This window comes from Carassius gibelio, chromosome A14 (genome assembly GCF_023724105.1).
Source record: "Carassius gibelio isolate Cgi1373 ecotype wild population from Czech Republic chromosome A14, carGib1.2-hapl.c, whole genome shotgun sequence".
Classification (NCBI taxonomy): domain Eukaryota; kingdom Metazoa; phylum Chordata; class Actinopteri; order Cypriniformes; family Cyprinidae; genus Carassius; species Carassius gibelio.
This window is the reverse complement of record NC_068384.1, coordinates 24,350,236-24,375,288: the sequence shown is the minus strand read 5'-3', so window position 1 is coordinate 24,375,288 and position 25,053 is coordinate 24,350,236. Positions and strand designations below refer to the sequence as shown.

The 25,053-nt window shown below is 39.1% G+C and overlaps 2 protein-coding genes across 4 annotated transcripts in view; both read left to right on the top strand.

The window, feature by feature from the left end:
* The window catches only part of LOC128026933 (alpha-1,3-mannosyl-glycoprotein 4-beta-N-acetylglucosaminyltransferase B), a 115,968-nt gene extending 111,336 nt beyond the window's left edge, over window positions 1-4,632 (top strand). The window contains exons 13-15 of one of the 2 annotated variants that reach the window (XR_008186570.1): window positions 1,357-1,444; window positions 2,129-2,280; window positions 3,434-4,632. Coding sequence is in view for 1 of the 2 variants with exons in the window: in XM_052614209.1 (XP_052470169.1) it covers window positions 1,357-1,444; window positions 2,168-2,280; window positions 3,434-3,457 (225 nt within the window). In the remaining variant the exon portion in view is untranslated. The remainder of the gene's footprint in view (window positions 1-1,356; window positions 1,445-2,128; window positions 2,281-3,433) is intronic. The other variant, XM_052614209.1, reaches the window with a different exon arrangement.
* Window positions 4,633-6,742: 2,110 nt separating this feature from the next.
* On the top strand, window positions 6,743-24,730 carry LOC128026931 (calnexin). Of its 2 annotated transcripts, none has more exons than XM_052614207.1 (15): window positions 6,743-6,889; window positions 12,287-12,481; window positions 12,816-12,889; window positions 13,090-13,148; window positions 16,637-16,778; window positions 17,069-17,150; window positions 18,281-18,473; window positions 18,572-18,761; window positions 18,843-18,956; window positions 19,988-20,144; window positions 20,289-20,504; window positions 21,816-21,935; window positions 22,022-22,133; window positions 22,271-22,356; window positions 22,722-24,730. In XM_052614207.1, the coding sequence occupies exons 2-15, from the start codon at window positions 12,290-12,292 to the stop codon at window positions 22,779-22,781; spliced, it is 1,797 nt and encodes a 598-aa protein (XP_052470167.1). In that variant the 5' UTR covers window positions 6,743-6,889; window positions 12,287-12,289; the 3' UTR covers window positions 22,782-24,730. The 2 variants fall into 2 exon arrangements, with proteins under 2 accessions (XP_052470167.1, XP_052470166.1); XM_052614206.1 differs by having other exon boundaries at window positions 6,832-6,889; window positions 22,268-22,356.
* The last annotated feature ends 323 nt before the right edge of the window (window positions 24,731-25,053 follow it).

The following is a 25,053-nucleotide window of genomic DNA, read 5'->3' as shown; positions in this document are numbered from 1 at the left end:
ATGATCCCAGACAGCCACAATTATGTGTGCTTTAATTCAAAAAGCAAAAGTTGCCATGGTCGAAAAAACCTCCAGTTTTGCTGTGGTTCTTGGAGTCTCACACACATGATGTTATGACATCTACGCTCAGCAAGAGTTGAGTCACTTACTTCACTTCTGCTGTAGTTCACACTGCTGTCAGTGAGAGTTCAGTGGAGATCAAGATATGAGCTCATAAAGTGTGACCTGCTGTGTGTAGGAAATATTTCCTCCCGGGGGAGAGCAGGAGAGGGGTGGCACTGTGATTTAAGACTACAGCCGCAAACAGACGTTCACCACAAGATTAAGAGCGGGATTTTCTAATCGAATGTTTCTCCTCCCTGCTGCCAGCTTGTGATATCTCTCTTTTCTCCTCATTTCCTTCTTCGTAAAGCTCCCTTTAGGGACACTTCTGGAATTCTACCGTATATAGGAAATTAGCAGGGAAGGCCCTGGAGGAAAGAGTATTTGTGGGCTGTTTTATGCTGTTAATGCAGTTTGGGGAAATTAGAGCGAAGCTCTTCTGGGGTTTTGAACATATTTGTCTTCTCTTGGGTCATATCACTGAGTTTCAGTCCAAGAAGAAGCCTCGTAAGAGCCACTTCAGACGTTATATTTGCCAGGGACGCAGACACAACATGTACACCAGATATCTAGTGTTGTTTGCTAACACGGGAACAACTGTTACCCAACTCCCTCCCGTAAATTCAGCCTGTGGCTACAGTTAACGCTTCTTTCATGCTTTAATTATTTTTGCTGTCATTTTTATTTGGTCTTGACAGAAAAGCTCAGAAGATTCTCTGCCAAAACGTAAATTTTTAATAATGGAATATCGGCTCAGATCTTGCCAAACTCCACTTGCTTTAATTAACGGTGTATTCAGATATTGCATGCAACTCAGCAAAGTCTAAACTAGATTTGTCCTTTTGAAGAAGAAAAGAGTTGTGTCTGTCCAGTGTCCATACAAAACTGATAGTGCTGTGGCTGGTTGAAGAGCATCGCTGGGATGTTCTGGGTGAATGCTAGATGGTTTCGTACCGGGCCGAGTCAAAAGAGAAAGGGCTGGGCTCCCTCCTTCATTATTAGAATATGGGAATGTTTCTATTACATCTCTAATTCTCTGATCAGTTGATGAACTGATGGAGGTCTGCCGTTTTGGGCTGTTGTTATGAAGGACTTGTGTTAACTTTGGTCTCTAGCAAAGATTTTGAGGTGTAAGTTTGCTTGTAAAACGGTGAGCGTGTGTGTTTTTCTGGCTAAAGAACCGATGTGATGAGTTACTGAAGAGGAGAGGGTTATGTGCGGAAACACTCCAACACTTTTGTCCCTCTCCATCAGAATATTCAGTCAGAGAAAGAAGCGCTGAAGGAGGGGAGAGAGAGGACGCCCAAGTACCAGCGCACAGAAGATGGCTTCATCAGAATAGGTGAGCCCAAACATACACTGCACCCGCTGTGAAGGACACAGATATAGCAGCATGATCCAGCCCATAAACTACATTCATGCTCGGATAAAATAAAGCTGTTTTTTTTTTCTCTGAAGTAAACCATGATTCAGAATTTTTGATGCAGTGAATGACTGTTGTCAGCTGTCTTGTTTCACCATCTTTAACACATTTTGTGATATAAATGATATACAATTGACACTATATCATATGGCCCTATTAAAACCGACTCCACTCCTGAGAAAGAGCCAGTGCCGCCCACTTCTGAAGCTGTTACATGAGAACCGAGACTCGTGGAAGAGAGATTTTTGTGAATCATTCAATGATTTCTCATCAAATCCAAGGGGAAAGTCCTACATAAGCTTTATTTAGTGTGTGCAGTATCTCGTCTGTTTTCTCTCGCTCTCTCTCATCTAGAGGGGTTTCTCATTATTATGTATGGATGTCTGTCTGATTGCTGTGCCTCAGGGTTTATTGAAGCCCGTTACTCATGACAGAGCGTTAGATATCCCCTCAGTCATTAATATACTGAATATAATCCAGACAGATGCAGGAACATCAGCAAGCAAAAAAAAAGATCTCAAATGAACTGAAGATTTGGCACGGTCTGCCTCAGCCTTGTATTCCCCACATCTCAAAAGCCTTGTTATCTAAATGTTTGTGAAGGCCGTGTCTCTCAGGGTGTGTGTTGATGCCGTCCCTCAGGGAGGTTTGACCAGGGGATCGCGGAGGGGGAGGTGGACGCTTCGTTCGGTCCGCTGGAGGCTCTGCGGCTCTCGGTCCGGACTGACTCTCCTGTGTGGGTCATTCTCAGCGAGGTACGGCACAACACAACCACTCACCATCTGTTCCTCACACAGATGGACTTACACAGAGTAAACAACCTACATACTGTGTGTGTGTGTGTGTGTGTGTATATATGTGTGTGTGTGTATGTATGTATGTATGTATATAAATATATATATATATATATATATATATATATATATATATATATATATATATATATATATATATATATATATATGTGTGTGTGTGTGTGGGTGTATATATGTGTGTGTATGTATGTATGTATGTATATATATATATATATATATATATATATATATATATATGTGTGTGTGTGTCTGTGTGTGTGTGGGTGTGTGTGTGCGTGTGTATATATGTGTGTGTGTATATATATGTATGTGTGTGTGTGTGTGTGTGTGTGTGTGTGTATGTATATATGTATATGTTTGTGTGTGTGTGTGTGTGTGTGTGTATAGCTATGTATATATGTGTGTATACGTACGTGTGTGTATTTTACATTATAATTACATTATTTATAATAACAATTCTTATTTTGCTGCTTATTTTATCAGAAAAGTTGTTAAAAAGGTTAAAAGATATATTAAAAATAAAAGAATATATATGAAACTATTTTAATGTACATTTTAATTATTAAAGTATAGCTTATTTGCAATATACACTCGTGTTCAAAAGCTTGGCTTGATAAGTTTTGTTTTGTTTTATAATGTTTTAAAGATGTCTCTTGTGCCCCTCCAAGGTTGCATTTATTTAAAAACAGAAATATTGTAAAATATATTTTTATTACAAATTAAAACATTTTTTTTCTGTTTGGATAGGTGTTAAAATGTAGTCATGTGATAGCAAAGCAGAATTTTTAGCAGCATTTGCCACATGATCCTCCAGAACAGTAATATGCTGATTTGCTGCTTAAGAAACATTTCTGATTATTGTCAAAACATTTTTGTCTATGCACATAAGTCTGCGCCAAAAAATGGTTTAAGTCAGTTTAAGATCTCTGTGTGGAGCACTGGCTCCTTACGCATTATTACAATTAATGGCAATATAAATGTAAACTGATACACTACAGCAAAACATAGAAATAACTGGCTTTTGCACAGTACTGTATATGATGGCATTACAGATCATTACAGCTCTTATCAGTTCCAACTTTTCTCTCGACAGATATTTATCAAGAAAGCGGAGTGACTGGTGTTCAACAATACCTCATGACTTCACCGGGTCTCTGGTGCTCAGCAGCTCCACACGAGCCCTTCACGAGAGTTTCTTTAGCTTGCTCCAATAGCGCCAGCTGCTGGCGACAAGCTGTAATAGCAGGTAGAGCGCGCGAGGCGTCAAGACGAACAGCGCGTGCTGTCAGACGCGCCGCACTAGACTGATGACGCTGTATTTTGTAAACTGTATTTATATGTGTGTATATATGCCCATGGTTGAGTTTATGTAACTACACTGGTCTGTTGTCAAGGGCTTCCTGAGTGGCCTCTCGCCCGCTTCAAGAAACACTTGGACATTCAACGAATGCTGCTTTTGGAATAGAAGACTCTTTAAGTTCCTCCTCGAGATTCGATTTTCAAAGTTGAATTTGTGTTGTTAATTAGTTGACAAATGATTCTGTTTAGGCGGCTCCAGATGGTGTGTATTTACAGTATTTATGATGATACATTAAGAGCACACACACAGGCCTGTGTTAGGTTGTGTGTTTCCAAAGTCAGTCCAAAAGATGTGTTCTAATGAAAGAGAGACCTTTATTGTAACTAGAGAATGCCTCAAACTGTTTCTTCTAAAAATCACTGGACTTTTCTTGATATATTTCAAATGAGATCAATCACAACAAACAAGAGGGAAGCCTTACATTTTTTATTATTCATATTATAATTTTTTTTTTTACTTTCCATTCAGACATGATTTCTTGCCATATGTTGTTTTTCCTCTTCTGCCTTCATGTGACGCAGTAGTGTGCTGATGGTTTTACGATAAGAGTCGGTAGAGTAAACAGAAACAGACCTCTGGGTTATTATATAGAGACACAGATAGACCCAAACCCTGCCAGAAATATGTATGGTGTGTAATCTGTACAGCTCAGTGTGAATCTGGTATGCTCAGTTTGCTCTCTGATAATAGAAAAGATCTTGAGCTACAAAGCAAAGTTATCCCCAAAGACAGAAAGAAAAAGAGAAAGTCTGTGCTGTAAGATAACACTGTCTGACCAACAACAACGCTGAAGTTGTTTTAGAAGTCGAGGAGACATACAACACCATCTTTCACTATCCCCGTCCTGTTTTCTCTTGATTGATCCATGAACTCGATAAGAAAATGTAATGCTCCTGCCAAACATTTTGAATAAAGACAAAGTCCAAACTTGACTACAGTGTTTATATGTTCCTATAAATGCAAAGTATTGTTTTTATACATCCATTAAAGATTTGAGCATGATTATAAATCTAGAAACAACGGAAATATTATATTATATATTATAATCTTCTCTTATGGCAGCTTTGTATTTATGGAAGTCAAATCACTTGTAGCTTTGTCATTATTTCCACGCTGATTTATAACAAATGCCTTTGAATCTACCCTCCCTATTTCTGAATAATCTCTAATTGTATCCGGTTAATAAATACATCAATCTGTAGGATCCCCAACATTATTTATGAGGTCATGGAGACCCCTTGGGGGGCGTCTTTATTGGTGAGTTGAAGGTTAACAGGTTAACCAGCCACTGACCGCTGCTCGACCGGTCTCACTGCCCTGGAGCCGGTCGTCTGATGGGAATCAGACCATGGCCACCTGAAAAACGAGCAAGATGAGAGACTTTCAGGGTGTGCCCTAAACACTAAACACTGGAATTCAGTTTCACTCGCATGAAAATAACCAGCAATAAAGACACTAGTCACAAAATCTAGTCTCACACCAAAGGAAACTTTAATTTAAATGAAAACTCGGCTTGATGATGTACAGATTGGAAATGTATGTGAGCTGTCAAGGAGACTTAAAAGGATGAAGATGAAGATTTTACATCATTTGATACATGACTTTCTACATCACTTACTGCATGACACCAAAACTGTTTGGATACCAATATTCTTCTAAATTTTCATTTTTGGGTGAATTATCCCTTTTACAATGAAGAAAACGTTTGCTTGTGAAGTGAATGCAAAAACAATATCTGTCATAAATGTGACAATTCCTAATGTCTCTAAATGTACACATTTACCAGAATTTGTGTAATCAAAAACAAACCAAATAATAATAATAATTTTGTACTAAAACTAATGTATTTTGGCATGATGTGTGTGTACAAATCTAATTTAATTATTTTCAACCGTTTAGACAGAAGCCTTCATCTAAAAAATGTAATCAAATGTCTGTTAAAACTTTTTACTGCTATAAAATCTAAAGCATTTTATTTATATCACTTTGGCAAATGGACAGTAGGTGCATACTGCCTAAACATTAACATTAAACAGCTGTCGAGGCTGTTACCTCACAAATAAATGTGCAAACCATTCTTTTTACAAAGGCTTGTTAATAAGGGTTCATACTAGTAAACAACGCTATATTGCCCAGTAAACTCATTTCATAATTAATTTACATACTGAATAAAACTGAATCGACACTGAACTCATCTTTAACTGAACAATGATGTTATTTTCTTTCCGGCAATTACACTGGAAAAAGCGATATATTCTAGTTACACCAGTGCAAATAATGATCAATTCTGTTTAAAATAGGCTAGCAGTATTTTCTGTAGCAATAGGTTAAGTGTAAATAGTAGTTAGGTTGCAGATATGTATTCCTCAGAACTGCAGTACATTACAATAACAAACGGAGTGTAAATGATCATGTTTATTAAAATTATTAAAGCACTCCCTAGTCCCTGCTAACCATACCCAATAAATACTGTATTGCTAATGAGACGTTTTATTTCCAATTTCCAAATATTTTATTTTTATAGTAAATAAATGCCTTTCTGATTCCGATCCGGTATGTGATGGGGAAAGTAGAATAAGGAGGATTTTTATTATTATTATTATTATTATTATTATTATTTATTTATTTATTTTTATTTTTTTGGCAATATGTGGATTTTAACTCGGGTCGAATCACTTTAACTGAATTCTGTATTACACACAGCATAATGCGATATAGTAGGATCAGTATGTAGTATGCTTCTGTACTGACTTCAGTGTACTTGAGTTATATTTAGCAGATTATGGCAAATATAGTAGGTCATTAGGTTATTGATGGTTTGCATACCTTGCACAGTATAGTACATACTGGACACTGCAGAAATAGTAAGAGTAGTATGATAGCACGGCATGTCGGACACAGCACAAGCATCCGTTATCCTTGATGTGTCCAATAAGCGTCTACTTCCGTGTCCTCGACGGCCAATCAGCGGTGTCCACGAGGTGCAGGTCGGAGGCGGAGACCTTAGTCTTTGACAGACATGAAATCTGTACAATCATCATCTCGCACTGTTCGAGAGGCGTGGCTACGCTGGGTACAGTAGCCAATCGGATACTCGTGGTAGGCGGAGCCTCTTGTTCTGGATTCGTAGTCTATAAGCACACGTGACGCGCTGGAGTCGCAGGCGGAGTGCTGCATCAGAGAGCACGGGTGAGTATGCTAAACCTGCAAATATTAGCTTCATTAGACATGCGAGACATTTAGTTTATGTGCAATACGGTTTTCCTATGTATTATTGTGTATGTATGGGAATGTATGGTTCAGCCAGAGAGTAAAACTAGAATATGCGCGGAGAGCTAAAGGCCATCGAGCTGCTGGAGCTAAGCTAACTGATACAGGTGTCATGTCAATAAAAACAGCCGTGTGATCAATACTTCTGACAGAAACCCGCCTTGTGTGATCGATCGTGTGGTTTCCAGTCAGAGGAGTGAGATGAAAGCTGAAGTGTGGTTTAATATTGGGTTTGTGGGGGGTTATCTAATGTTCGGGGTGTGATAGAGATTTGCGAATTAACTGAATGAAGGTAACGTTAGTCCAACATTAATGTACCTTGTTTCAAGTTAGGCAGATCTCTGCAGATTAAAAATGATTATGTACTATTATGTATGAATTATTCTCTTATGTTTAAAGTCAGATTGTAGGCGTTTCTAATATTAAACATATAGTCAGTGCACATGTTTATTTAGTCAAATATCACTCGACCTGATCTTTTGCTTTCAGTTTTGAGTTCATAAATGGAGGTTTGTTTAATAGTTTGGCTGTGTGGGGGGTGTAATAATGCGGAAAAGCCAAACCGGCTGAACTAGAGCAGCACATGTCAGTTGAAACGTCATTTCCGCCCTTTCAGAGGAAAGGCAGAGGTCAACAGAGAGACTCTGATATTTGCATGGGCCAGAAACTTAAATGAGGTTTAGTCCGATTAAAACAAGATAAGACTTCCTATTTCCTTGTAATGCAGGTCATCCCAGCAAGAAAGTGTTCGTGTGGTTTGTTAACATGTAACTAGCACTGTTTTCAGATTCTGGCTCTTTGAATGTAGAGCTCACCTTTGACCTTTACGTATAACCTGTCAAGAAGTTTAATGCTTTCCTAAAACAGTCACTCAAGTTCCTCCATGTTGGTGATGGCTATGAAATTAGTCATATTGAATTATCGACACAGTTTTATCAGTTCACTTTGTGGCCTGTTTTCATGCTTCAAGACAGAGTCCCACTTCACTGGTGCACTCTGGGAAGGTTGAGGTACCTTCCCCCATCGTCTCAGGCCCAGATCTGTGGCACTCGGGCGTAAAGAGGCTTAACCATGTGTTCTGGAAGTGTATGCATTCACTATTGTGTGCTGAGTTGAACAAACCCCCGATTAGCCCATGCTGGGACCACCACATGTGGCTTAATTTCATCGAAGGTTTCTCTGGACAGTCATTGAAGCAGCACTTTAAACCACAAATATCACATGCAACCGAGCTGTTGCAGAATAAACTGCAATGTGGTGATCGAGTCTTGTATCAGCCTGAAGATGTTTATAATGATGAAACAACCATGGCTGTTACTGTAATGATAATTATCTGAAATATTGTAATCAAGCATCTACATATGTTTTTCTTAACACAAGAGATAAGTCTGTCCTTTCACGGGAAGATCCAGTTAGGATATGTTGACTAGATATTTACAAGGTCCAAAAATAAATGAATAACAGTTAAACCTAAGCATGGGTGAATTGTTCCCACTAACTTTTATAAGATGCGTTTGAAATTAAATGAAAATATTTTAACACCCAAAAGACTTTTTTGAGTTTATTGACTTAAACCAATCATCCAGAGTTAAGCTAATAGATTGTTTTGTATTGATTCAGACAAGTCTGAACTCATTAAAGGAAATTAATGACGCTTAGCATCTCTAATAGCATTTTTACTGCAGAAATGACAATTTTAGACACTGTTAACATCTTATACTTGTGAAAAAACTCGCCTTATAAAACAATGAAAATCATTCACAGTGCTTCCACTTAAATCAGTAACATGATATTTCACAATTTTTTATATTGTGCATAATCTGTGTATCACACATCCTAAATAAGTGGAGATTTAAGACTTGAAACTAGCACAGCTCCGTAAGAAAGTGTTCAGATAGGTTTGCGTAGCAGTCACCTTGCAGACCTGTCTGACCACAGGCCGCTGATGTGGATGGCTCTGATTTAATCAGCAGAGCAGATCTCTGCTCAAACTGGATTCGAAGCAGCTCACTGCAGTGTTTAATGTCTTCCTCTTTCAGTCCCAGAGGTTTGTTTTATAGCGGGCAGGATGGAGTCAGTCCAGTCCAGAGCTAATGAATCTGCTTTGTCAAACAGGAACCGCTAGACCCCTCCAGTGATCCTTCAGAGAAGAAATGAGTCTGTTCTGTAGTGATGGGTGGTACTGCAGTCTTAATGGACTGATATTGTCTGACAAGTCTGTCTGCTTGAACCATTAACACACGTGTTCATTCCACGTGTTTTTTTTTACTTCAAAATCTGCTGCAGACTTGTCAATTTCAGGCATGTCCTTCTTTGAAGTAATGTGGATTGTGAGTTAAAGTGTGAAATTATTGTTCATTTAATACTTCTCCGTCTAAAAATCTGGGAGTGCCTTCAAAAGTTGTGATTTTTAAAAAAAGAAATCTTTAGAATAGAAACACAACTAATGACATAAAATGATTAGTTTTGCTTGTATTTCTAGTGCACTTAACATATGAAAGACATGTTTGTTTGTAGTATTTGACTGTCGTTGATTGGAGTAACGCTCTGGTCTGAAAGCACGCTGTTGCTCAAACCGTGTTCGAGTCGTTCTAGAAGAGGAAACCTGGAGTGTTTCTCTTAGTGCTGAGTAACCTGTTTTCTATTTCAACACCAGTTTTATTTTTAGGCATAAATGATCCTTGTTCACTTAAATTTTTATGTTAAATCAAACAGTGGTGGTCTTCACTTTTGTGTGAGTCTGTGTGTGTCTGCATGTTTACTTTAGCTGCTGTCTTGTGCTGCTTTAGCTCCGATGCTCAGATTAGCTTTAATCAAGCTGATGATGGAGTGCTGTCTGTAATCTCTCTACACCCACACATGATCATCAGTTCAGTGAGCAACAGATGGGTCAGGAGTGTGTCCTGTGACCCCCAACACACACACACACAGCGTAGCCCCAGGGATCCTCAATACTAGTGTTGAGTTGCTCTGATCTCAGGTGGTACTAAGTACACAAGATGACACTCGTATAAATCTGAATGGAGAAAAATGCAGCGCTCAATATGGCCGCTCCATTGAAGGAAGCCCCGCCTTCTAAATAAAAGAGCCAATCACTAATCGGTAAAGTCATCACATCGTAGATACGTAGATGCCTCGTTAGCGACTGTGTCTGTGGGTGCTATACGCAAGTTGTCTGCCATATTGAAGGGTCAACTTGACGTCATTCACCATAATAATCAACGAGTAGAAGGCTTAGAAGTCCCTGTTGCTAAACATACAGTCAGCGTTTTGAGACGTTTTCTTGGGACCTTGCATGTGCACTTAGCCTGAAAAATAAGCTTTTTAACACCATTTGAGCAAAACAAACAAGTCCATCAGATTTCATTGGCGATTTCAAATATGAACTGTAATCGTAAGCTTGGTGAACGGTTTCGGTGAATCTGTTGTTTCTTCATATAAAAAGATAGGAGCTGTGCTTGCATGCACCAGATGTGTTTCAAAGATGGCTGCCAAGTGAAACGACTTGACTTAAATGGACTTTGAAGCAGTGTGTGTTTCGTAGTGAAGCAAGGCAGTGTGTTCTTAAACACACGAGCAGCTCCTGATGCAGTGTTTTCAGTGTCTCAAGAGTGGCTCAGTTCACAGTAAAGTCTGCTCCTCAAGTTTGGGTCACTAATCACATGCATTCAAAAGATGTAACCATCTTCCCAGACTCGGAATGAGATGCTTAAACATTTCTGTTTTCAACAAAACTGAAGCTTCAGTGGCATCCCGTGGTTGTCCGACTAATTCTGAACCGCAATTGCAATTTATTTACGTTTTTAAATCAGAAAAGCAGTTTAATTGTGATCCTAGTGAGGCTTGTTTGTAAGGTTGGTCCAGTGGTTAGTGTGTACTCCAGTGGACGTGGGTCTTGTTTTGTGGTGGCTGGCATGGTGACGTGTTGTTCCCAGACAGTGTTGGCACCGCTGCATCCGTCGCAGTAATCCTGAGTGTGTTGAGCTCATTAACACAACAGTCTGAGTGCGTTTAAACACGACCGAGCTGCACATTTAAGGTTTTCTGCTGTGTTTATTGATCCCACTGAGGAATGATCTGACAGCGCTTGTAAAGCTCCGCTCTCGAAGCGAATGACAGTAATCACACGCTCACACTAAAGAGAGAAAGCAAGGGTTTGTGGGTCTTGTAATGAGATGTAATTAAGGTGGTCATTAGAGTATTTTTATATGCTTCTGCTGGCTCGCTCCAAATGATGCTTCAGTTGAAGTGATGCTTCTAGAGGACAAACACTTGGATTTATACACCACAAACACACGTTTCGTGGTAAAATGCTGGTTATTTTCTTATTATTTACCTGTCTCTGAGGACTGGGCACTGTTGTGTACCATGTGATCATGGAAAACAGTGTTTCTCTTCGTATGTGCTGGTCATGAAGTCCTGGTGCATTGTGGGACTTATAGGTCTGGGTATAGTAACACATTTCATGATTCGATTCGGTTTCAATTTGAATATGATTTGACTCAATATATTTGAAGATATCAGGTACAGCTAATGCTGTAAACTATACAGGAAGCCTGTCATTAGGTACATTACTCTAATAATAAAGGTTCGAACTGTTATTTTGCTGTGTATTTTTAGATATCAACACTCAAATTTAAAATAGTTGTTTACAAACATTTAAGTTGCGCATAAGGCAGTTTTTTTATAGACTTTAACTAGTTGGTTGTACTCCAGCGATGTAAGCGTGTTGAATCATTGGTGAAGCCGTCGGTGAGACCGAGAGCTCTGATTGGCTGTTTGGCTTAGCAAATACACATACAGACACAGTGGGTCTTTACAGACCGTGTGAGACAGCAGTACATTTCCTTTCATGGTCGCTAGTTCTTTGATGTTTGTTTGGTATATCTGAGCTTTAATGACAAACCTCCAGGCTTTGACCCTTAACACACACAGGTAAAGGTTTATTTTGTTCAGTGTCTAGTGCTGATTTCACACTGGCATAATCATATTTTACACTGCAAGAGCCGAGAGAACATCTTCAGTTTAACAGGTCTTCAGGAAAACGTTGGGTAGTTTTCCAGAAAATGTATTGATTGAAAGACTGCCAGTCTTAAAAAGAAGCCCTGTATGATTTAAAGGGACAGTTCACCCAAAAATTAAAACTGTCAACATTTACTCATCCTCAAGTTGTTCCAAATCTGTATGCAATTGTTTAGTTAAAGCATCACAGGATCTGAACTGAGTGAACTATCCTTTAAAACAAAATGATAAACCAAAAACAACCAGCTGACTTCCTGAGCCATGTCTGATTCATTCTCTCTTGTGTGTGTGTAGACTATGGAGCTGAAGATGCGGTTGTGTGTGGCTCTGCTCTCTCTGAGTCTCTGTCTGGGTCTCATGGGTCATGTGAGGGCGCAGGAGGAGGCCGAAGACGTGGAGATGGACGTGGAAGATGCTATCGATGACATGCAAGAGGAAGATGTTGAGGAAGAGGAAGAAAAAGCCCCCGGTCCCCCGCCGGTGCCCACGGTTAGAGCCTTACCTGCTAATACTGTGGCTGATTGTGAAATGTGCATCCACTTCTTGAGAACAGCCTCAAGTCATAATTGAGATTTAGCCAGAGCAGCAGTTGTCTGTGTTTGATTGAGGAAGTATTTGCCAATATTTAATCATGTCCATTAAAGGGCACATAAAAACTTAATTCTGTCCAGTTTTACTGTCCCTCATGTCAGTTCAAAACCTGCACGACTTAATTTCTTCCCTGTAACACATGTCTCTGTGTAAGCTTGAATGTTGTTCAATATAAAATAGTATTATGCCGGTGTAACTAGGTTAACGTCTTCTCCAAACGTCTTTATTGAAGGTGACGTACAGAGCTCCAGAGCCGATGGGAGAGCACTTCTTTGCCGAGTCATTTGATAAAGGAACACTTCAGGGGTAAGATGTCTGTTATCCTCACAACAGAGAGATCATCTAGTGAAATAAATACACTGATGTTCAGTAGTTTGGGGTCAATTAGACTTTAAAAAATATTTATAAAAAGAAGTCTCTTATAATCTTAAAAAAGTAACATTGTGGAATATTACAACTTCAATTTTTCTAGATATACATATAAACACATTTTTTCCCTCATCTAGATGGGTTTTATCCCAGGCCAAGAAAGATGGCATTGATGAGGAAATTGCAAAGTATGATGGTAAGTTTCATACCCTATTTAATTTCCTGTCCATCTAAAGTCTAATTACTCGTCTGATTACTAAGTAGTAATAATAAGAAAAGATATATTATTTTGTTTCATTTTAGAGGTGCATCGCTTGCAATTTAATTTGGCCGGTTCCAATGTTTTGTAAGTTTGCTCTATCGATACCAATTTTTGCCGATACTGATTTTCTTCCTAAGAACTATAATTAACAGCATAAACAAACAAAAATCTACTTTTTTCCCCAAAGCAAATAAGAAATTTGCATGAAATTATGTAACATGCACTGTGATTGGAAAGAGGTAGAAATAACAATAAGCTGTATGTAACAAAACTGATGAAATTTCTAAAATGGTAACCCCCTACACACCAACCTTATTAAATGTCATCTTTCACATCAAATTCTTACATCGTTTTAAGTACATCAGTTAGAATAATAAGAAACGGTAGAGTTGAGCATTCAAATGAAACCAGTCTGAACAAACTCCATCTGTCCACTGCAGAGGAAACACAAGCTGCATCTAAAGTGGCATTAGATGTATTTTCACAGACCGTTTAATGAAATCAAGGGGTGCCATAAATGCATTTACACTCAATATTTCTAATGCATAAATCATTTTATAAGATAATATAATTTTATGACCAAGCAAAAAATGCTATGATACTTTTGAATCTGAAACAAAACCACCTGTAGGTGGCGGCAAATGACTGTTTTAATGAGCGAGTCATTGAATCATTCCTTCAACCAGTCTTTATGAATGGGTTTGTGACAGACATGGGGACTTGTGACTTGGTGACTTGGACTCGAGTCAACTCGAGTCGATATTTTTAGGACTTGAGACTTGACTCGGACTTGGAAGTTAAAGACTCGGGACTTGACTTGACTTGAGACACGATGACTTGAATGACTTGAGTGTTAATCACATCATGTTTTCAGTTTGAATATAAAATATATAAATTATTTTTTTAAATAAAGTTGATTACTCAGCTGGAGCGCAGGCTGAGAATAGCGTCGTGACTGGATCAGGACACTATCATCAGTCATGCCCTCTCTACCTTACACACACCACGCCCACTTAAATCAGATATCACATCACATCAACATGTCAGCCTGAGAGGTACGGGTCATCGCTTTTGTCTTCAATAGTTCGCGCCTAAAAACGCGTGGAAAGCGCTAGTCGCGCCGCTTTCTCCTTCTTTCCAAAGCGCTCGGACAGAAGTGCTCCTGGGGCGTCTGTCGTTGCTAAGCATCCATGACACGCTCTCTCTCAGTGAAGACGCGAAAATTTCAGCAAAGGATAAATGGATTTGCAGCACTAAAAATCGCTCGCAGTAGCTCTGCTACTAAATTCATTTCAAAATGGCAATCCAAATACAGCTATGAACAGCTGTTCCTTCATCTTAGCTGAGCTTTCAACGTTGATACGGGAAAGGATGAAGCTGATTGGTTAGTTATTGTCACATGAACTGCGGTGCGCTTGCGGCATTCTGAAAAGTTTAGATGTTTTTAACTCGATGCGGTGCCTTCCATTATGAGCGCGCATACCGCGCGCCTACATTGGAAATAGCGAACTTGCGCGCGCAAAAGACGTGATGTGAACGGCCCCCAATGATCCGCTAGCAGGCCGTCAAAAAAACGCATTGGGGCGGCGCTAGGGCTGGGCTAAGGGGGCATAAGCCCCGAATATTTTGTTACCTTGTCTTTCTCATAGAGCAAAACAATTAATCAGAAAAACAAATGTAGCTGCCGCGATTACCCAATCATGAGAAGTGCACATTGCATATATATATATAAATATACCCCATCACTCTCCTTCTTGCTCAAATAGCCCTTGATGCCTTCAGTGTGAATCTACAATTTTCATAGTCATGAAAATAAAGAAAACTCTTTGAATGAGAAGGTGTGTCCAAACTTTTGGTCTGTACTGTACATAACAAAAAAGTATGAAACAACTGAAAATACGTCATATTTATATTCTATACTGAGAGAGAGAGAGAGAGAGAGAGAGAGAGAGAGAGAGAGAGAGAGAGAGAGAGAGAGAGAGAGAGTGTGTGTGAGAGAGAGAGAGAGAGAGAGAGAGAGAGTGTGTGTGTGTGTGTGAGAAATGTAACAAAGTTTAATGTTGTATGTAAACTGTGTTTGAGAGAGAGAGAGAGAGAGAGAGAGAGGTGTTCAGAGAGGAGTCTGTTGGATGTTTAGTTTTATGGACTCAATGTTGAAAATGTAAAACATTTCAAACACTGTTGGCAGAAGTGAAAAATAAATAATTTTAGGAAGTTACAATTTTGTTTGATTCCATGATGTATTTTACTGAACATGAGTATTTACAATGCAAATCCAAATTATTTTAACTTACTGACAGTTACTTATATCTTGTCTTTTAACTTTATTAAGATCAGATTCTGCAGGTAAAATAACAATATTAAGGTGACTTGACTTGGACTTGACTTGACATAGCTTGTGACTTGACTTGACTTGACTTGCCCAAGAAAAAAATACTTGGGACTTACTTGAGACTTGAAGGTTAAGACTTGAGACTTACTTGAGACTTGCACATGTGTGACTTGGTCCCATCTCTGGTTTGTGAATCATTGAATCACTCAATTTGTTCAAAAACATGGATTCATTCAGTAACAAAAAGCTGCTATGTGTTACTAAGAGACACAACATTGCTGCTCTGGCTTTGATTGGAACTATTTTCCTTTGCGAAATTGAGCAAAACGGTCAATATTGTTTTTAAAATGTCACTTAAGTTAATTTTAACTTCTTGTTTATTGAACTACTATTGTATAAAATCAGTGTCACATTGAAATTGTGTTATTATTCGGGGAAGTATCTTGGTCATGTAATGTTGCTTATCTGTGACCCTGGAGCACAAAACCAGTCTTAAATTTCTGTTCATTTATAGCAATAGCCAAAACTACATTGTATGAGTCAGAATTGATTAGTCTTTTATGCCAAAATTCATTAGGACATTAAGTAAAGATCATGTTCCATGAAGATATTTAGTAAATATCCTACTGTTAATATATTAAAACTTTATTTTTGATTAGTAATATGCATTGCTAAGAACGTCATTTGGACAACCTTTATGGTGATTTTCTCAATATTTCGATTTTTTTGCATCCTCAGATTCCAGATTTTCAACATCAATGCAAGATTATTTATTCAGCTTTCAGAAGATGTATAAATCTCAATTTCGAAAAAAATGGACCCTTATGACTGGTTTTGTGGTCTAGGGTCACATGTTATAAATGTGTATATATATATATATAACTGTGTGCGATTTACTCTGTGTGTTTGTCTTGATTTCTTCAAGTCTCACTCACACCACTTCAACACATCCTCCGTTTACAATAAAACCTCAATCATTCTCATGAAAAAACTGTTTGGTGGCCATGTTTGATTTAATATGAGGAGGTTTGCAGGCGACACAAGAACTGTAGATGTGAGATGATCATGAGGTGGTGTGTTCTGTGTGTAGGTCAGTGGGAGGTGGAGGAGATGAAGGACACTAAACTCCCGGGTGATAAAGGCCTGGTGTTGAAATCTAAAGCCAAGCATCACGCCATCTCTGCTCTCCTACTGCGACCTTTCACCTTTGACACCAAGCCACTCATCGTCCAGTGAGTATTCGTGTCTGCTCTCGGCCTGTCCATATGAAATGAGTATAAAGAGACTAATGTAGTTAAAGTTTTATGAAGTGTTGTGAGTTGGAAATTGTCGGCGATCTCATGGAAAAGTACTTATTTTGACACATTTGCTTTGTGTTTTGATGTGGTCAGTGTTACAGTACAATGGCATTGCCTGAAAATCTGACGTTTCGTATAAAGCTCAGCTCAAGACCATGAAACCATATACTCAATGTCAAAGCCTTAAAGTAAACTAATAGTAATTGTGTGCCATGTTTCGTCAGGTATGAGGTGAACTTTCAGACCGGCATTGACTGTGGCGGCGCGTATATTAAACTGCTGTCTCAAAGCCCTGATCTTGACTTGGTAAGATGCTCTATATGATCATTGCTCTGTGATATTACACAAATCACTGTATGATGCATCTCAAGAGTTCCTGAAAATGCTTACACGTTATAGAAAACTGTCCTAGACTCTGTTTACTGAAATGTGAAGATGTGCCATAACCTGTTTCTGCGAGCTGTTAGATGCTTTTCTGCTGAGATGGATTTCTGTTTGCACGTTGTGTTAACATCAAGTCACAGTCAGAAGAAAATAATTTTATTATTTTAAGCCTTTAGATTTTTAATCAAAAAAAAAGGTTTGAATATGTGTTTTATTTGAGTATCAATGATATATCAGGTTTCTATGGCTCTTATAGTGAGAATGTGAAGCTTACACCCAGGAAACGCCTGTGTTTTATTCAGAAGACCAGACAGAGCAAAAAAATGCAATTTGGCGCAAATGCTGATACTAAATGTAGCAAAAAAAGAGATTTAGAGATACACAAATATTTCTTGAAAGCTCTTGCATCATACAGTATTTGATTATCGCATTTGAACATTTTTCTGAAAATGTTGTAAGGTGCTTCAGTAAGTCTTCATCTTGAAATACTGCTAACAATATAAAACTATTTGGCAAGACTTGTCTTTTTTAAACTAACTCTGTTGTAAGGTTAAAATATTTATTCTTTTAAGTCCAATATGTAAATATACAAGGTGTCATATTGGATATTTATCGATTGGTAAAGAAATGCCAAAATGTGGATCTTGCAGGACTCTGTTGACAGTGAAACGGTTTAAAGTCATCATCAAGACAAACTCTGAAGTACTTGATTTATAAGATGCACCCAGAAAAATGTTTAATTTCTTTCAAAAGTAAATCTTTTATAGAATTTTTTGTGCAGTACTTGTAATTATTTTTATTAATTTATTATATTTTGTGTTGTGTACAACTATCTTTGCTATGAAACGGCTTGTGAAGTTGATGTGGTTATAAACTTAAACTGCATTCACGACAGATTCTGACATGTTTTCATACAATCACGAAAGGTTTTGGACCCGTTTACACCTGTTTAATTAGTGCTGACTCTATGCAGAATCAGGTGACCTGTATATAGATAGTTTAATGATGGCATGTGAGCCGGAGATGTGATTGTGTGTGTCCTGTCCTCACAGGAGGAGTTCGTGGATAAGACTCCGTACACCATCATGTTCGGGCCGGATAAGTGCGGTGAGGATTACAAACTGCACTTCATCTTCAGACACAAGAACCCCAAAACCGGCGAGTTTGAGGAGAAGCATGCTAAGAAGCCCGACACTGACCTGCGCACATACTACACCGACAAGAAGACTCACCTCTACACACTGGGTAACTACACACATCTGATCCTGCTTCCATTAGCGCCCCCTGCTGTCAGGGAGGACATTCACATTAATCTGAACCTGTGTCCATGTGTCCTCCTGCAGTGCTGAACCCTGACAACAGTTTTGAGATCCTGATCGACCAGACGGTGGTGAACAGCGGCAGTCTCTTGAGTGATATGACCCCCCCCATCAACCCCCCGGCCGAGATCGAGGACCCCGATGACCACAAACCAGAGGACTGGGATGAGAGACCCAAGATCCAGGACCCAGATGCCGTCAAACCCGAGGACTGGTGAGAGAGACGGGGGTCTTTATGTCTCTCTGTGTGTGTGTGAGTCGTCCATATCCTCATCATATGATGTGTGTACCTCAGGGATGAAGACGCTCCTGCTAAGATTGCTGATGAAGATGCTGTGAAGCCTGACGGCTGGTTGGACGAGGAGCCGGAGTACATCAGTGACCCCGATGCGCTCAAGCCAGAAGACTGGTAAGGATTTCTCAAAGAAAATCATGTTCACTTTATAAAGAAATGGTTTTGGTCTCACTCTGCATGAGAAAACAGAAAAACACGAAATTGCTGAAAAACACATTTTTATTCATTTTTGTATCTTTTATCAAAATATAACTTTTTCCGCCTCTGGAGAAACCTGTATAATTAAATATTTTTTAAAAAATGGAAACATTATCAATAATAAAAAAAGTCTACTTGTTACAATCCAATCATGTTGTGAAAATTCTCAATTTTCATTATTTCAGTTACAAAGTGTTATGGATATAATAAAATATTTTATATACACTTTAGATCCTACTTTACCTGCACACATACAGACAACTGTTATATATGAACCTGGAGCACAAAACCAGTTATAATAAAATTCTGAAAGCTGAATGAATAAGCTTTTTATGGATGTAAAGTTTGGCTGAGAGACCACTATTTGAAAATCTGGAATCTGAGGGTACAAAAAAAATCTAAATATTGAGAAAATAGCCTATAAAGTTGTCCAAATGAAGTGCTTAGCAATGCATTTTACTAAAACATTTTACATTTTTGATCCATTTACAGTAGGAAATGTACCAAATATCTTCATGGAGCATGATCTTTACTTAATATCCCAATGATTTTTTGGCATAAAAAAAAAAAATCAGTCATTTTGACCCATTCAATGTGTTTTGGCTATTGCTCCAAATATACCCGAGGTACTTAAGACTGCTTTTTTATGCTCCAGGGTCACACATACCATATAGCAAATCTCGTCTGTTATTGTTTCTAAGTAAATATGATTTTCTGTTATAATCAGTATATACTCTATAGCATGTCTCCCAGCTCATGAATATCACACTGAATCATGGGAAAGCTGGACAGTGCTGATTTTATTTATGAAATTAGAAGCTCCTGGGGTGATGAGCTGATTTAATTGTTATAATTATAGTCTTAACCAAGAGAGCAGCTGAAATGGAAATATGAGGGGCACGTTGAGTGAGGTTCTTTCTTTACTTCATCTCTGCTCGTCTCTTTAGGGATGAGGATATGGATGGGGAGTGGGAAGCACCTCAGATCCCCAATCCTGTCTGTGAAACGGCCCCCGGCTGCGGCCCATGGGAGAGACCAATGATAGACAACCCCAACTACAAGGGGAAGTGGAAGCCACCCATGATTGACAACCCAAATTATCAGGTAACGGTGCTTTTTGGGTTAATGTTTTCATCTTTCTTTTTTTGCATTTTGTTTGATTTCATAAAACCAGAATCACAATAGATTGCCAATGCTTAAAAAGCTTGAATTTAAAGGGGTGAGGTCTGATGTTTGTCTGTTTGTCAGGGAGTGTGGAAGCCCAGGAAGATCCCGAACCCAGACTTCTTTGAGGACCTGCACCCGTTCCGAATGACTCCATTCAGCGCCGTCGGTCTGGAGCTCTGGTCCATGTCCTCCGATATCTTCTTTGACAACTTCTTCGTCACCTCTGACCGTACTGTGGCCGAGCGATGGGCGGCTGATGGCTGGGGGCTGAAGAAAGCAGCTGAGGGAGCCGCGGAGGTACGACATTAGTCTCTCTCTCCTTTTCTTCAAGTGCTCTTCAGTGAGGTGATAGCGTACAGTTAACTAAAAAGGCACATCTTCATCAATGCATTCTGCATGCAAAAACAGAAGCTGCTATCTGACAGTGTGCACAGGTTTTTGTAGTTGTTTAACTACTTGGAAATCACCTCTTCTATGAGAAACCTGTTTTTCTTTTTTTCTTTTTTTTTTTACTTTGCACAAATTTTAATGTAGATTTCAGCATGTTTGTTCTTTACACTTTTATATGTTGTTGACGTCTGTATGACTTTATGCCAATAGTTACTGTGGAGTAATTTTTTCTTCCTCATTTTCTCCTGACTCATGTGTTGTAAATGATGCCGTGTGTGTCAGTGGAGCACGGCCGTCCACTGAAAATCTGTTTCCACTCACTCCTGAGACTTTCTCACATGACGCAGCACTGGCACGGTCTTTCACAGCGGCCTGCTGTCTCCTCTTCAACACACACACACACACACACACTCACTCCTGTGTAAATTCTGTTTAATGGTTCATTTCATTCAAGCATGAAACTTACACAACAGCAGTTTATTAATAATGACTTTCTGCATTATACTTTTCCTTCGATTCTGTTTTAATGGTTGAATTAATCAAGAAGCATGTCTAATTGAATTCAACTTTTTTTTTTTTTAAATTTTGTTAAAATTACAGTAAAAGGGCCCTGTTTTTTTTTTTTTTTCAGAAATTCTTCTTGTTTTTTTTTTTTTTTTTTTTTTTTTTTTTTTACCACTAATTGCCTGAAGCCATAAAACATGAACAATTTAATCTTTTTATATTTATTTCTTATTACTTTGAGAAGAACATTCGTCATGATTTCTTCAGTGTCGTTTATTCACACAGAGACACGCAGGACATGTAGATTTCATATTTCAATTGCAGTCTTTTTCCACTTTAATATTCTCTCACACTAGACCGTAATAAACCGATTTTGCCCCATTTTAAATTCTTGTTCTCCAATGAAAGGTTAGATTTTTTTTGTGTGGGCTCTGTTACACACAGTAAAAAAGCTACCGTGTGACAAACATGGTGGGGTTTGGTGTGAACGCTGGATGCTTCGTCTTACAGCAAACTCTGTTTCAGAACAGAGAACTTTTGAGATGTAGTCTCAGCATCGCAGAAAAGCATGCCTTGCATGTTAAACTCGAGGGACAACTCTGTCCCTGGCTAAAGGACCTCACAGAAGCCTGTGGTTTTTTGTCTGAGCAGCTTAGATTGGCTGTGTGAGACTCTTGGACATGTTAGTAAATGTAAGTGTGTTTGTGTTCACAGCCCGGTCTGGTGAATCAGATGATAACCGCTGCTGAAGAGAGACCGTGGCTCTGGGTCGTGTACGTCCTGACTGTGGCTCTGCCTCTGGTGCTCATCATTGTCTTCTGCTGCACTGGAAAGGTAAGTGTGTGTCATCTAAACTATCCTGACCTTAATGAATGGCTACGGATGGATCTGTAGGATTAATGTTGTTCTGTGCCTTACAGAAGAGCTCAGAGTCCACATCTGCTGCCGAGTACAAGAAGACAGACGCTCCACAGCCAGACGTGAAGGAGGAAGCTGAAGAAGAGGAAGAGGAAACGAAGGAAGAAGAATCAGGTCTGATAGATCAACATGTCACGCATCTATTACCCTTCATAGAGTCTGTTTATTTTTTTCCTTCTTTAGTTCTTGGTTTATAACCTTGTGAAGGTTGAGTTGTTTTCTTGAATTCGGTGTTGATGTTCCCTCAGAAGCAAAGAAGAGTGAAGAAGAGGAGTCTTCGGGAGAAGCAGAGGAGGCCGCAGGGAGCGACAGCAAAGACAGCGGCGATGCATCTGAGGTAAAACATTGGAGAGGTTACACTTTGAGACTCTAAGCAATTGTTTTTGTACAACAGGAAGTTAAAAAAGGTTAAAGTCTTTTAATTGGCACCTTCATGTGGATTTGGAATAAATGGTTCATTTTAGTGATTTTGTATTTTGTGTGTTCATGTAAGTTAAGGTGGTTTTTAGTTGTTAAATGGCATTTTAATCTTTCCCAAATTGAGGTCCTGATTGACCCCATGAAAATAATGCTGGTCCAAGTAGGGCTTAACAGTTGATTGATTGAGAAATGCATTGGAAACTGTTTCAACCAAACATTTGAAAAACATTTGTTCACTACTTTTGTTGACGAAGTCGTTTTCTCATTTTGTGTCTTGTGTAGAAACCAGAGGACGACATTCTGAGAAGGTCTCCCAGAAACAGGAAACCGAGAAAGGACTAATGGACTTTCTGAATCTGTTGAAAAGTGCAAAAGCTCCTCTCCTCGTTTCCCAGCATCCCCCTCCTCCCGCTCCATCTTTCCTCCCCTCACTCCCACGTTCCCTCCTTCCCCGTTCTTCTTCTCCATCCTTGCCTCCGTGATGATGGTCAGAACGAACGCGTGCGGTCCGCCATTCGACCGACAGCCAAACAAACGTCTCCTCGGGTGGCCTTGAGGATGTTGATGGTCGCCACCGTGATGAGGGCTCTCAAATAGCATAGAAACTTTCCCCATAACTAAGAAGGAAACCACAATCTTTGTTACCATTCCTGAAGCGTGCATCTGACGATCGCATAAAGATCCTGTTCCTGCTCTCTGCTGTCTCACACACACACACACACACACACACACACACTTCCAGACTGTTCCTGAAGCCTAACACATGCCCACTCTTGGTATTGTAAGGTTTTCAGGCCAACAGCTTTATTCCTGTGATCTAGAATTACTCAAGAAGCCATAGGCAGTAGGAGATCGATTGGCTATATTCATTATAAACTGTAATATTTGCCTCTTGATTGCTTGGATACACACCTAGGTTTTAACACATAAATGAGATGTTGATCATTTTGTGATGGCGTAGACTGAGCGTCCAGTAAAAGGCCAGACGTGTCCTTCATGCAGTCAGATGTGGTGCAGGCGCTCAGTAAGGTGTCCAGGGAGAACGCCAGGTAGATTTGTAGGCTCTAGTGTACTGCCTTACCTGAAGGACACAAGATTTGCTAATATTTTTTTGTTCCTGTGAATGTACTGTGAGTTTTGTCTCTTTTTCTTTCTTTATTTGTTTTTGCTATTCAAATGGACATTTTACTAAATCCTGGATTGCTGTATAAATGTGTTTTCTGGTCTTGAACTGATGTAGATCCTAACCTGTTCAGCCCAATAACAGGACAATTGACAGTTTTTACTTTGAAAGTTTTACTTTCTTCCCCTCGTAAGGCGTTGTGTCTGATCGTACCTGTCGAACCGTTTTAACGTTTCTCACTGTGATGTCATATCCTGCCCAGCCAATATTAGCAGCAGTAGCAGCTTCCCAATCGACTGAACCCATCATTTTCACACCATGCTAGAATGAGGACTAAGTGACCGTTTAATCGAAGATATTTCCAATTCAAACTTTATAATTACATCTTTTTTATATTACACTAACAAGTGATTAAATCGGCTTCATTTTTTGTAAAATGAAATTTTTTTTTTTTTTTTTTTTTTTTTAAGTAAATTGAACTGGTCACCTTTGAAAACCGTTTTCTAGTAAGTGTCACTCAAAGAGAAAACAATGTCCTGGGTGTAAAGCAAGCTGTTGAAATCCTTTCCTCAAGCATGTCCCATTGACTCCGCCCCTAAATACTTTGACCCCAAAGACATGATAAAGGCACTATTAGGGGCTGACCCTGATCTAACGTGAACTAGTGTATGTAGTGTTGCTTGAAGTTACTTTATACTCAACATGGCAAACCGGACTCGTCTGTTTCTGTTCCATCGAAGCAGTCTGGTGAGACGCCATAACATGAGCTCTACCCCAAGACTGATGAAGAGTTGGCACTTTCAAAGGTAACTGAGAAGAAGAAAATAATCACACATGTAGGACAATATTTGCTGCTCTGCTGCTAAGATCTCATTTTGCTTTCTCTGATGGGCATCATCTCAGACTGTAAATGTCCTGTCTGCACACCTGTGTTTTGGGCTGTTTTTTGTCGTCTTTCTTTTCTTTGTCTTTTGGATTACCATTATTTCACAGATGTAGGTAATGATTAGTGTGGATGGCTAGAAGGATGGAAAAGCATTGGATTGAGTGATTCACTGGCATCACTGAAGTTGTGGAACTGAGATCATGATTCTGGTCTTGCTGGGACGCTTTGGGAAAAGTCCATCATGTTACTCACAAACTAAAATAAAATAACGATTTGATGAACGATCGACGTGTGTTTCATGAGTGTGGCTTCATGTGGAATTACGAATGCTTGCTTTATTCAGAGAATAAATATTGTAAGAATGCCTGGTTTCCATCCCCCCCCCCCCCCTACTCAAAAGAAACCACCTTTTATAGTACTTTTCCCTCCCAAATTTATGTTGCACTAATGCTAATTGATTAAAGTGTGAAGTATTTCTGTGTTATCATAGTATTTATTTAGTTTAATCTTCTGAAAAATGTGAATTGCCAATGAAAAGTCACATTTTTGGAGATGGAATCTGCTTAAGTGTCGTGAAGTGTCAAGGCTAATAATATTAAAAGTCC

Coding starts and splice junctions, on each gene's coding strand:
- LOC128026931 (XM_052614206.1), top strand. CDS start 12,290: ATGGAGCTGAAGATGCGGTTGTGTGTGGCTCTGCTCTCTCTGAGTCTC. Junction 20,505..21,815: donor CAGCTGAGGGAGCCGCGGAG/GTACGACATTAG, acceptor TTGTGTTCACAG/CCCGGTCTGGTGAATCAGAT. Junction 22,357..22,721: donor ACAGCGGCGATGCATCTGAG/GTAAAACATTGG, acceptor TGTCTTGTGTAG/AAACCAGAGGACGACATTCT.